We start from the raw sequence: 13,980 nt of genomic DNA on the forward strand, positions 1-13,980 counted from the left end.
GTATTAACTAGGAAAATATGAGCACTACGCATATGCCAATAAGTAACTCTCACAGCTCTTTAAAATGCCGCATGCACTGGGAAATCACTACTGAGAACAGTAAAGCACCTGAAGATGTGAAAAACCTTTGAACACCACACCAGGTGAAAAGAAGACAGCGCTTCACACTGGACTGGACTGAAAGACAGTTTTCTTTTTCCACAGGACAGCTCAAAGGAACCGAGGAGCTCAGCTCACAGCCTTTTGCACACACCGTCCTTTTCTTGTGCTCTGTCATGTTCATGGACATTATCCTCCGCAAATATGTTTTTGAAAACAAAGATATTATAATAGAGGAATTGGTTCATTCAATAGTTCATACTATCAAAGAATAATACTGTATATCCAAAGTTTTAGTGACTGCCTGCCTGTATTATTTGTATTGCTTTGACTATGTAAAAGATTCCCACTAACTTTGTCTAATGTTCATGTTTGACACCCAAATGTGAAGGCTGGGCTCCATGTCACTTTTGCATAAATTCTTTTTGACGGTTTGACTTATTTCAATTCCATTGGCTGTTGGGGTTTGTTTAACAGTACTGTGGCACTCTGTCTGTGTGTGTGTGTGTGTGTGTGTGTGTGTGTGTATGTTGAATGATTAGTATAGCCTACTGAAGCAATAACACACTGAATAGGAGCATAAACCATGATGACATGACATTTTGTTTGAACTAATTTTTCCCCAGGTTGTTATTGTAGCCTTTTGATCTGAAATAATATTACTGAAAGTGAACGGATACTACACTGTTCACATAATTCATGTTAAGATGCCTCCCATTGAAACCATGCCTGTGTTTATTATCAATAAAACAGACTGTATCAAGAAAAAACTTTTACATCGGGTAGTCATTTCACGGAAGACAGCTCTGCCAGTTAAACAGTTTTAATAGAATGAATTACATTTTATAGCCCCGTCCAGAAAAAAAACATAACAAAGAAATAATTCTTATGTTAGCAAAATGTGACAGTGTTCAGCGCATTCATTTACACTACATTACCCATCGTGCCTCTGGACGGGTTCGTCAGCATTACGTCATATGTTTTCCCCCCTCACGCGGTGGGATCGCTCCCCAGGACGACGGAGCGCGAGGCGGAATCGGGGAAGATGGCAGACGAGGAGGACGCGGGGCCGGAGGCTGCCCCTGTGTCTCCCCCGGAGAGCCCGCACACTGTCCGGCCGCACTACGTCTCCTTCTCCGAGAGCGTCCAGCCAGCTGTGGGCATGATGAGCCAACTGCTTACCCAGCCTTCCTCCCTAAAATTTGACAAGAACATCAAACAGGCCTTCTACAACACCGGGGCGATGATCTTCGTCGCTATCTGTTGCGGAGCGACTGTTCTAGTTTACTTTATCCTGGAGGCCTTCCTCCGCCCGCTGCTTTGGGCGGTGCTTTGCGGCACTTTCCTCCACCCGTTCAAATACTCCCTAGCCCGGCTCGGCCGCTCCTGGCTCAGCGGCCTCCAGGACACCGGGACGCCCATCTTGGTGGGGACCCTGCTAGTTCCGGTGTGGTGTGTGAACCACGGGGTGGAGGCGATGGGCAGGCTGGTCTTGGAGAGGCTCACGGTGCTGCTGGTGATCGGGGCCGGCGCGCCGCTGCTCTACTTTCTCTACCTGTTCTGGAGTGTTATCGGTATGCAGGTGATCCTCGAGCACGTCTGTGGGATCATCGGGGCCGCGCTTGACTGCTTCCACACTGTGTGGGTGAGTGAATGGGCAGTGGCAGCTGGGCACGCCCCCGCTGTAATGACAACGGCTTATTGTGTCACTCAGCATAAGACACTGTGCCACTGGGTGGGCGAGGTGAGCCGTGATGTGGGTCAGCCCAAACATGCTCTAAATGATTCTGATGTCCTAAAAGTCATGTGGACTGACTTTCAACTGTCAACTACTTGAATTACATTTCCTAGAACAAGAGCCCTTCAATTCTGTTAACCTCAGTGCAGAAAGTATTTTTCTAAGAATATGCATTAGCTGGTATGTGAGCTTATCTCATTTCCTGCCGTTTCAGCATCTGATCAATAGCTTATTATTACAAAACAGCTCCAGGGATCTGAGTGGGTTAAGTACAGCCATGCTTTGACGAGAGGCTAATCACATTAAATGTTCCTCCCCAGAAAGCCGGTCATCTCTAAATGCAGAAGTAGACTGAAGCATGGCCCTTGTCCATAAATAGCATGGAGGACGCGCTGTATTAAATTACATATAAAGACGTCTTTGTGTGCAGCAGAACCTGCAAAGGCCTTGGTGGTGAACACTTGATTGCACACTGGGGCATCACATTACATGACTTTATTACCCAGCAGTTTGACTGAGGCTGTTGTGCTGAATATATGACAGATTGTAGACAGTTAATATTGACTAACAGGCTTCCTACCCAGGTCTGGAAAGCCTGGAAAAGTATGAAAAATCAATTTGATAATTACTATCGACTACTAAAACTGTCAAGGTTTTGGAAGTGTACAAAAAGTCTGGAGAAATCTGGAACATTCTGTCCTGATAACACTTGACGCGTAAAGATTTTATGTAGTTGCCAACACACTGTCATTTGACTGATGGTGATTATTATTGTTGTGAAGAATCATGTTCAGCTATAGACTGATATGGGCTTGTTATTTTACCCAGCCACTATCAGCATACACCATAATGACTATTAACCAAATTCTTTAACCCAGTCCAGAAAAATTCAAGTCTGGAAAAAAATAAAGAATTTTGAAATGAAATATGTGCAGGAACCCTGGACTTTTCAACATCCCCCCTTATCCTAGTATACATCATCATATCTCATTCCCTTTTTATCATTGTGTCACTCTCTCACTTCTCTCTCCCTCGCTCCAGGTGTGCACAGCGGTGGTGGGCTACATGCTGGCAGTAGCCTTCAAGTGGAGCCCCAGTACTGAGCACTACCTGAGGGCTCTGTCTGTTCCTGTCTGGGCCGTCCTGCTCTTCTACCTGGGTGAGTGGGGAGGGGTGAGGAGAGGTGTGGAGAGGTGTGGAGGCCTCGAGAGCCTGCTGAGACAAGCTGGTTGGAGGGAGGCATGCCGGCAATTCATAGTTTTATCTAGACTCTCCCTTTTTGACCCTGGAAGGGTTTCTTCAAATCATGTCTAAATCGCTACAGCAGGTAGCTGCAAGCACCAAAGTTAAATGTAAAATGTTTTTCTAGCTATGATAAGGCCAAAGTTCCAGAAGTCCATCGGGCAGAGTACTCACACACACACATACTCACACACACACACACACACACGCGCACACACACACTCACTCACACTGAGTTATATGGCCAGATGAGGCAGTCTCCAGTATTTATAGTATGCTTGAGGCGTGCCGAGAGGAGGTGTTAACCTTCAGGCCTCAAATGTTAAATGTGACTGAGAGCTATTACGAATCTAGGCAGACCGCTCAAGAGGGGGGGCAGAGGAGAGCCAGGGGATTCAGTCCACATGGCTGCAGGAAGGTCTGAGGAAATGTTCTGTCCCTCTGTTTTTAGTGTCTCTGACCGGCTCGTGGAGAGTGCCCATATTTGTGGTTGTGGTTATACTCCTCATCGTGGGCTCCCAAGAGAAACCACCGGTCCCTGGCAAAGGTGAGGATGTATGGGCATACACACACACACACACACACACACACACACACACACACATTTAGATTTACCACAGTAAGAACCCTTTACTCCCTGTCAACCACACATACATAAATATGGTAGGAAGAGTGAGTGGCCAAAAGTACAAGAGGGTTAGTAAGCCCATTGATAATTAACTATAATGAACTACGACAGGAAAGAGTCGTTGTTGGCCAGATCCTGCCAGCTAACATCCTTCTTCAAACACAGCAGTGGAAAAGTACAGCTAATGGCCTTTATTCTAATTTGGCTACCCGTGTCCTCAAGCTTACACAGCACTTATCTTATATTAAGTTATATCTTGCCTCAATGTCAGCCCAGAAGGGTTACCTCATTCAGAAGTGGCCTGAGGTGGCCAGTCTGTCCCTGGGACAGTGGACTTGGGCCGGGGCCATCAGAGTATGGGAAGACCCTGTGGGGAGTGTGGAAGCCTTAAACAGCAGAATGAAAAGGAAGAACTCTTTCTTTTGCCTGATAATTTGCATTCACACACAGATGCACACAAACTTGGTGTGGTGTTTTTTTGCTTTGTATGCCCTTTTTTCACAGTCTGTGGTATACTCACTGCTTTTATGTGTCACTTTCTTCTCTTTCTCTCTCCTTTATCTCCCCAGGAGAGTTGTCGGGGCAGGTGTTGTCTTTCGCTGCTAACACTATCTACATGGCCATCTCCTGTAGCAACCTGCGAATGAAAACTGAAAACAACGAAAACTCTAACGCAGGTCAGACAGCTTACCTGCTTTCATCTCTGTTTATTAGACAGCAGTAATGACTTACAAGCACAGTTGCAGACATGAACCATCATCCTTGCTTCACGCTTTCTCTCCCTCTCCCTCTGTCTGTATGCCTCTTCCTCCCTGTCCGCCTCCCTCCTTCCATCCCAGATGGTGTGGACTCTGTGGGTCCCGGTCCTGTCCCCGTCACCCCTGGGTTCCCTCGGGGCTCTCGCCCGATGCCCGCTGGCCTCTTCCAGAGAGAGAGGAGCTCCCACAAGGCCAGTGATATCTACTTTGTGCTGCTGGTCTGGGCCATAGTACTGGTTCAGATCTGGCTCAACCTCTGGATCCTACAGCTGCTGCCTATCCCTGTGGCTGGTAACACACACATGCACACACACACACACACACACATGAATGCACACACACATTCACACACTTCTTCACAGATCTTCCACCTCACTTAGGCGCATGCTGCATTGAATGCCTGTATTTATGCTTTAGTGTGGGTGATGAAGAAGCTGGTGGTCCACTTTGGCCTGAAGAGCTTCGCCGAGCGGACGCTTGCCTCGTGGTGGGCGGTGCTGGAGAAGTTCGGACGCGAGCGAGAGGAAGCCCTGCTGCCTGGACCGATCAAAGGCCTTGCTCAGTTCCTGCTCCGCATCGATACGAAGGTAAACGCCTCTGACCAGCGTCCGGGCGACACTGAAGCAGCCAGTGTCCTTATTCCTCCTGCCCTTGATTTGACACTTCCTCATACACACACACACACCCACACACACACTCACACACGCACACACATTTTCTCTTCCACTGGCATATCCTTTTAGAATGGTCAATGAACGCTGAAGGTGAGGCTTAACTAGAGAGAACTGAAGTGGATCTGAGAGAGAGAGAGAGAGAGAGAGAGAGAGAGAATAATGGAAGGGCTTAGTGCCACATAAATCACAATACTCTGTTACAGGTCATTTAGCTGATAAATCCTCTTAGGGTTTTATATTTTATAATGACACTAATGGCCACATGTCTGACATCCTTCATACTAAAAGAGTTTTCCCTGATGTTTTTGGGATATGGTTATGACCTGCTCCGATTACGTATTTGTAATCGCAGTGATTTACATCCCACTGTATAGTCAATCCAGACTCCCTGTATGCCCTGCATCCAGTTAGATCCTGCCTGCCCCTCTCCACCCCCCCGATCCCCTTATTGCCTGTACCCAAACTGAGGTTGTGTTCTTGTTGCCCGGGTACATGTGATGATTGCTGCACAGATCTTTCCAGTAATAATTCCCAATGTCTCTTTGTCTCCTCCCCAAGCTCTGGCATTGGCTTAACAAGCAGGTAATGATCTGGAGGAACAGAGTGCTGAGAGAGAGAGAGATTGACAGAGCATGAAAGTGTGTGTGTGTGTGTAATGAGAGAGAAAGAGAGCGAGAGAGAGAGAGAGAACAAGAATAAGGGAATTACATGTGTGTGTATGTGTAGGCGTGAGCACACCTTGTAGTAGCTTGGACTGACGCTATATCCCATCCACTGTCATCATCTTCCCTCCATCATGCTGTCTCAGTGTCCTTCCTCTCACTGCCTTCCCGCTTCCTGCTTCTGTTCGTTGGAAGATACGGTTTGGGGGGGGGGGGGGAACTCACAGGTTCCTCGGCCCGTTCCGTATCTTCCCCGCTGTGATCCGATTGGCAGGTTGGCTTCAGAGTGTATGAGCTGCATGGAGAGATGGCTGATGTAGACGGGCCAGAGCAGAGTGGGAGGGGGGGCAGTGTTTCCCCTAATAATATTTTGATGGATCAGCCCGGGGCGATCGATTAGATGTAGGGGAAACACTGCCATGGTCTGCTTCCAGAAAGACCCTCTGTGTTGTAAGGGATTGGGAAGTTTAAGTTGTGTAGGTAAGTTTTATGGGTGGCAATGGGACTGTTGAGACTAGAGGGGTGGACAAAACAATGGAAACACCTAACAATATATAAGTATCAAGTACCTAAAAAGAATTGGGGCCACCTTTCACCTTCAGAAGTCATACAAGTCCTGAACTGTGTGTTGTGAGATATTGGACTTTCTTCAAGGGGCTCCTGTTCTTTGATGGAAGGAGGTAGAAATCAACTCTGCACTCCAGAACTTCAAGTTAAGGCTAATTAATTAATTAATTAATTAAGTTTCAATAATGTCTAGATCTGCATTTGACTTCATCCTGGAGTTCATGAAACCACTCTTGAATTTGTTTAGTGGTGTGTATGGGGGCATTATCATTTTGGAATATGGGAACAGTGTTTGGACCCATAGGGTGCCCCTGGTGCCGTAAGATGCCCTCACAGTATTTGGCCATTACACAACTATGCAGTCATTGCACCTAATAACTCCCTCAGATGGCTGTCCATACCATTACAGATCCACTACTGTGTTGGACAGTTGGCAACAGACAACGTGGGCTGAAGGCAGGATGTAGAAAAACCAGTGAAAGAGGACTCATCAGATCATATTCCTTTCTTCTATTGTCCAGGGGTCCAGGTTTTGTTACACCAGGTTATACACGTAGTGGTTTTTGAATGGCAGCCCTACTTAAATACCACATTTGTGAAGCTCAGAGTGTGCGGTTTTTGTTGAGACTGTGTCACAGATGTGTTCATTCAACTCTGGTCACTTCTTAGGCCATAGTTTTGTGGTGTTAAGCAACTATCCTGTTAATAGTCCATCTGTGCCTGTTGGTAAACTTCAGTTGTTCCTCTTTGCTAAATCAGTTTGTATGTGTTTGGCATATGGTGTCATTTGATTTTCAAGATTTTCCCCTTGCCACAATAAGTGCTTGTGACAGATGCAGCTGCAATTTTGGCACCAGCTGTTTGGCCTCTTTGGAGCTCTGTTAGTTGCCTCATGTTGCTCTGAAAACTCGCATACAAAAATGGTGATTGTTAGACTTCCTTTTTAAAGCTGACACATTGCTGATTGGCATTCAACATAATGTGATCCACCTGCTTAACTGCCTTTCTATTCTGACTTAGTTACTTCAAAGTTAAAAACCCTCTCTCATGTGGTGTTTCCATTATTTTGTTCACCCACTGTATGTAGTACTGTATATAAGCCACATCAGTCAGCCTGCCAAGTACAATTCTTCTCCTTGAAAGGTAAGGCTACATTCATATAGATGGTTACAATTTGTGTAGACTCTTTCTTGAAGATTACCGACTGCTGTATCATAACACCATCAATATGACGTCAAACCATTAGGACACGGCCTCATGGGAAAGAGGTGTCGACTAACAGAACCTCTTCATTGACTCCAGTAACTTGATTTTAACACATGGCTTTTGCGACCTCAACATGCACACACACATACACACACACACACACACACACACACACACACACACACACACACACACACACACACAGGCACAAACTAATGGGCTTTAGAAGCTGCTGTAAGTTGGCTGTTGATACAGGGTTTGGAGCATTGAGAAACCTGGGTTAAGAATTGCACCACCTTGCAACAGTGCACATGGAAAGACAGCAGTCACACATACACAGACACAGAAGCACAGAACTGAGGGTTTCACATGCATGTTTTCATGCTTACGTCTGTGCGAGGATGTGTGTGTGTGTGTATGTGTGCAGATATCCTGGCTATTGGTTCATTAAGTCCGCTACCTTATTATCCTCAGGGTCTGAGGTGGCAGCTATTGGCTCTGGTTTAGATCCAAAATGGCCTCTTCACAAGGGGAGGACACAGGTTTCTCCATGTGTCCGACCGCTGTTTGTCCTCAACTCATTCTGAATGGTACTGACTATGTGTCTACTTCTCTCTGCCACTTCCCCCTGTTCCTTCTCTCTTCCTCTCTCCTCGTCTTCTCCCTCTCCGTGTCTTCTTCCTCTCTGTGCAGATGATTGTGTGGTTGGAGCGATCCCTGGACAAAATCATCAGCATCTTCATCATCTTCCTCCTGGTCACAGGAACTCTGCTCATGGCTCTACTGCTCACTGCTATGGTACCGTTTGTCCCTTTTCACCACTTCACTGTATTTCAGCGGTTCTGACATTGACTGGGCTAACAGAATAGCTTTTGTCTCTTCTAGGTTCATCATGAGAGCGTTCACATCATTGATGTAACCAGCAACCTCATCAATGAGACTGTGTCCAACCACCCAGAATGGGCCAAGTATGACAGTTTTGTCATTCCCTTTTCAGAGGATTATGTGGTCCCTCTTTGTCTGTCTCTCATAGCGTCACTCTCTCGCTCAGAGAGTTTGGAATTATGATTTCTCATCTACCAACCACCTGAGCTGTCTTCTTTTTCTCTCTCTGTCTCTCTCGCTCTCTTTCCCTTTTTATTTTCTTTCCTTTCCCCTCCTCTAGCTGGCTCCCAGAGGCCCGCGTGGTCCAGAAGGCTCTGAACTCAGCTGCTACGAATGTCTATCAGCACGGGAGAGAATGGATAACACAAAAGGTGGGAATGACAATTGCCTGTTGAGTTTCTCTGTGGTTTCTCTATCCTTGACCAGATGCTCAGATGTAGTTTTGTGTACACAGAAAACAAGCTGGGCATTACGAGCATATTATGCTATGAGTCTTTGTTCTTTTTCTGTGTGCGCAGCTCCATAAGATGTTGGGAGACAAGGCGAACCACACAGCGGTCATTGAGAAGCAGGTTTTGGAGCTTTGGGACAGACTGTACCACTCCTGGTTTGTTAAGGTAACGCAGTGGGGGGTTGGGTCTGTCCGTTAAACTGCTGTATGTAGGGGAGGGTCACAGTCTCCTCAAATCAAGTCACACTCAGTGTTATGCAGTTTTACACAACACTTAATCACGCGCATGTTTCCAGAATGTGACCCAGTCTGGGCGCCACCGAGGTCAGAAGTTGTCAGCTCAGAGGCAGAACAGCTGGCTAGTGGACATCCTGGACTGGCAGGACATCGCCTCCTTCGTACAGGAGAATATTGAGACCCTGCTGTCTGTAAGTGTGTGTGTTTGATGAAATGTTTACTCTCTGCTGTATGAGGCTGAGGGTTTGTGTAAATGACATATATGGACCAGTCTCTGTCTGTGTGTTCGTTTGTTGCTTTCGTCAGTCACAGACACCACAGATTGGATTTTTAAGAAACATACATGACTGATGCATCTTACCACTGAGTTCCAGTATTTACAAAATGACACAGATTAGCCTAAAGGGGGCGCTACATCATTCATTTGCTCTTTTGCCCATGTGTCACCAGCGATATTTCAGACATCACTGATTGGATTTTGATGAAACTTGGAGGAATGATGCATGTCACCACTGTGTTGCAGCATTTCCAAAGCTTTACTGATTGGTCCAAGGGGGGTGCTACAATTACATGTCAAAACACAGTGATATATTTGTAACTGCATCATTTGTGGGTGACCACATATTTACTGTTTCCTGTCGCCTTGTTTTTATAGATCCTGGAGTCTCTGTGGGTGGTAATGAGTAGGAACGTCGGCCTTCTGATCTCCACGACAACCACACTCCTCACCGTCTTGTTCCACAGCGGCACGGCCCTCCTCAACTTTGCCCTGAGTCTGGTATGGAACATTGACTGCTACAAAGTGTCTGGCTCAATAATATGTAGAGTGGTAGCCAACTTAGATGCTCTCTATTCTGCATTTATTCTAATATATAATAATAATATAACTTGAACAATTTCTGCTACAGCCACAGTAGACAACCTTTTCTTGATTGTTATAGATTAAAATTGGTATAATGCATAATTCATAGACGCACAGTTCATAACTAGTTGAAAAATTACCATTCCTTATGCCTTCCGTCAGCTGAAAAGCGGTCAAAATTTGAATCTGTCAAACCTCCTCTGCTGGTGAGAACAGGTACATCTACTGTGTCTACATGTATGTGTGTGAATTACTGATCACGTTTGTACCTTTTCCTGTGTGTGTGCAGGTGATCTTCCTGACCACTCTCTTCTACCTGCTGAGCTCCAGTGGAGAATACTACAAACCTGTCAAATGGGTCATCAGCCTGACACCCCTCTCCCAGCCGGGACCCTCCTCCAATATCATAGGCCAGTCTGTAGAGGAGGCCATCAGGTAGAGACACACACACACACACAAAATCTCATGTGTAGGTGAAATTTAAAAATTCAAAAAATATGGCATGTGACACAATTGTAATTTTTGTTTACCTTGTGTTTGTTTTGAAGAGGAGTGTTTGATGCCTCTCTGAAGATGGCTGGCTTCTACGGCCTCTACACTTGGCTCACGCACACTATCTTTGGCATCAACATCGTTTTCATCCCGTCTGGTGAGTCAGTGTGTTTCGCAGCGGCTCATGCTGTCACTATACCTGCAACTGCCAAGCGATGGTCATTTTTTTATTCTCCCCTCCGCTCTCTGAATCCCTCTTTCCTTCCCCCGAAGCGTTGGCTGCCATCCTGGGAGCGGTGCCGTTCTTGGGGACCTACTGGGCAGCGGTGCCGGCCGTGTGTGATCTGTGGTTGGCACAGGGAGAGGGCGTCAAGGCCCTGCTGCTGCTGGTCTGCCATCTGCTTCCAACCTACTTTGTAGACACAGCCATCTACTCTGATATCTCCGGGTACGTATGTGAGACACTGGTGCGTTACCAGCTTGTGTGTGTGTGTGTGTGTGTGTGTGTGTGTGTGTGTTATGCGTGCTTCCACTTGTAGGGGAGCTGGATCTGAGTGCTGGCATTTGGCATCTGACAAGCAAATTTCAACATCCCGCCTGTGGTTGTTAACTGTAATGCATACAAGCCTGGTTTCTACCCTAATATGGCTTTGAGATGAAACCACCCTGGTGTCATTTTCAGAAACTGTTTGTCAGCTGTTTGAGACAACTGGCAAGATACTGCTCCATCTCAGCTGTTAATGGTAGCCTAGCTTCAGTGGTGGAATACTGTAACTTGAGTACTGTTACTTCGATGCTTTATTAAGTAGAAGTAACAGTACTGTAAAAATCCACTTAACTAAAAGTAAAAAGCAGCTCATTCATTGTGTTTTGCTGGAACTATTTTTAAGTATTTCTTTGTGATCCATTCTCCCAGGGGTGGGCACCCCTATCTGACAGGTCTGGCAGTGGCAGGCGGAGCGTACTATCTGGGTCTGGAGGGCGCCATCATCGGGCCCATCCTGCTCTGCATCCTGGTGGTGGCAGCCAACATCTACAGTGCCATGCTGATGAGCCCCAGCTCTGCGGTGCCCACGCCTGTGCAGGCCCCCTGGCCCCTCCACCCTGTCCGGTAAGTACAGAACACCTCAGATTCGTGCCACTCACACAAACAAGCACACCTGTACAGACAGTGGATAATATCTTCAACCGTAAGCAAAGAAACCAGTTCTGCACCATTCCCTCCTTTATGTTGTCTTTCCCGTCGCTCTCAGGTCCTTCGCAGACTCCACTCCTCTGCTGAAGAAAGCCAGTGAGTGACAGAAAGAGGGCGTGTCTCTGTGGAATGTCTTCTGGCTTCCTATTGGCTGATTCCCCAGGGGAAGTACTCCCCTCTCTGAAGCTCCTCCCCAAGCTGCCCCACTCCACAGGGTTGGCCCAGACCAAGAGATGGCGGTGTAATGGTTGGTTACCCATGATGCCGTCTGCCTACCAGAGTTGTTCCTCTGAGTGACATGGCTCCAGCTGCTCTGGTTCAATGCAAGACCATAAAATTACAAATGAGAGCATACGTTCAGATCCCAAGCAGTGCTCCATGAAATGTGGACCAATGACATTACATTGGGCTTACGATTTTGAATGACGGAGAAATTGATGCTAATCACATCGTCTCTGAGAACTCAGTGCCTAAGTTGATGTGCTAATGTTGAGAAATGCCTAAATTTATTGTGTCATCCACCACGTGGTTTGTGGTAAACCCGTATGAATTTTAAGATTATATATTTTATTCACAATGCCCCTGATTTCCAATCTGCACACCCTGGCTGGGTTTAAACAGTGTGGCTGTGCAGTATCTGTGCTCCCTACCTCGCTCCTCTTGGAGGCTCAGACAGAGTTTGTAGTGCAGGTTGGTATGTGCAAAGATGAACTGAGCACTTATTTTTGTAGTAGTCCTCCAGCCTGGCTCTAGAGAGTGAGCTGATGAGTGATCTTCTTAGTTTAACATAATGCTTGATTCACTTACTGTGCTGATTTCTGAGTTTGGCTTTAACAAAGACTTACCACAGCTCTCCTGGACCAGGCTTTGATACCATTGGTTTTTTGCTCTTTTTAATATCAGTACAGTTGAATTATAACTATTGTTATTGTTTATTATCTTTAATGGTTACATGTTTTTTACATGTAGTGGCACTTTCATGTCTGTATGGTGATGCGTACTGTGCACAGACCTTTAGTGCGGTCAGATTGGACATCCTGCTTCCTGGGATGTAGAGTTTGGTCTCAGCTCTGTTACCTAGGATTCTGTTCTTACATTATCATTTGTTTCCAGCTTAAGTTTATATTTGTTCTAACACACTGTGAGTGCACATACACACATACATGAGAACGTATCCATTCACTCTGAAAAGTGTAGTTGATCTGTCAGTGTTGAAACCTGCTCTACACTCAGAATATGTTGATATTGAGAAGTTTGACAAAGTATTTTTGCAAGCACTTTTGTTCAAACAGTTTGATAAGACTGTGACTGTCATCCTCATCCCATGGATACTTTAGTAAATGTGACCCCACACACCTCACTTCCCCCAGTAGGAACGTCTTTGTATTTTCTACTCACCTCATACTGTCTCTCGACTCCATACTAAAGTACAGTAGGAGCAATTTTCTGTACTGAAAATATAAAGCAGTTTTCATCACTTGAAGCTTTAATAAACAAGCTGTACAGATGAATCATCTGTATGTAATGCACATCATTTATCTTACTGGCTACTGCGTTAGCTGCCTGAGGGTGGGAGGGCTGTGATCTATTCTGGGTCGGGTTGGAAAAAGCCTATGGCTTGGCAACGGTTTCATTGTCTCACTAATGTAATCTTCATCTGGTGCCGTTGCAGTGTTTTTTGTTGTTTTTTATTACTGGAAGTGCACTGACACAATAAACATTACCATTTGAACCGGGGGTGGCTTTGTTGGTGCCTCACCTGCAGTCTGCATTTGAGGAGATTTTTATCTGAAAGAAAATATTTACTTTGGTACATTCCATTCTCGCTGTTGTAGTCAAACATCACGGCCAATCCATGCCAACACTGAGGTTTGCCAGGAAAGATTACATTCAATTACAGTGTTTACTCAAAGATACAGAAAGCAAAGAAAATTCTACTTCTGAAAAGAAAGCACACAATAAGAAAACATCTAAACTGCTGATAAATAGCAAAATCTACGTAAATATAAGTAAATACATACATTTATCAAACTTACACATAAGATTCTCATAAAATCAGTGACGGTGGGTAATGTAATAATGTGATATTACATTATCTGGCACTTATTACATTATCAGTTGCTACAAGGCTAAATTCATGGTCTCACTGAGGTGACACTGCTTCAGACTGTAGAGTAAATAAGGTAGGCAAATTATGACAGGCAATAAAGTGTTATATTTATATAAGACAACTAAATGTTAAAATCACTAATGATGTGGTCAGCAGTAGAGCGGAGCCCGGTGT

General features: G+C 45.6%; 1 protein-coding gene across 1 annotated transcript; it reads left to right on the forward strand.

Annotated features, from left to right (window-relative positions):
* The first annotated feature begins 1,107 nt into the window (after positions 1–1,107).
* On the forward strand, positions 1,108–13,428 carry tmem245 (transmembrane protein 245). The gene is made up of 17 exons (XM_071916813.2): positions 1,108–1,744; positions 2,879–2,996; positions 3,531–3,626; positions 4,277–4,384; positions 4,547–4,756; positions 4,883–5,052; positions 8,268–8,372; positions 8,460–8,542; positions 8,740–8,830; positions 8,978–9,076; positions 9,207–9,338; positions 9,803–9,925; positions 10,299–10,444; positions 10,558–10,658; positions 10,775–10,949; positions 11,418–11,612; positions 11,755–13,428. The coding sequence occupies exons 1-17, from the start codon at positions 1,145–1,147 to the stop codon at positions 11,798–11,800; spliced, it is 2,598 nt and encodes an 865-aa protein (XP_071772914.1). The 5' UTR covers positions 1,108–1,144; the 3' UTR covers positions 11,801–13,428.
* Positions 13,429–13,980: the final 552 nt, after the last annotated feature.

Source organism: Centroberyx gerrardi, chromosome 12 (assembly GCF_048128805.1).
Source record: "Centroberyx gerrardi isolate f3 chromosome 12, fCenGer3.hap1.cur.20231027, whole genome shotgun sequence".
Classification (NCBI taxonomy): domain Eukaryota; kingdom Metazoa; phylum Chordata; class Actinopteri; order Beryciformes; family Berycidae; genus Centroberyx; species Centroberyx gerrardi.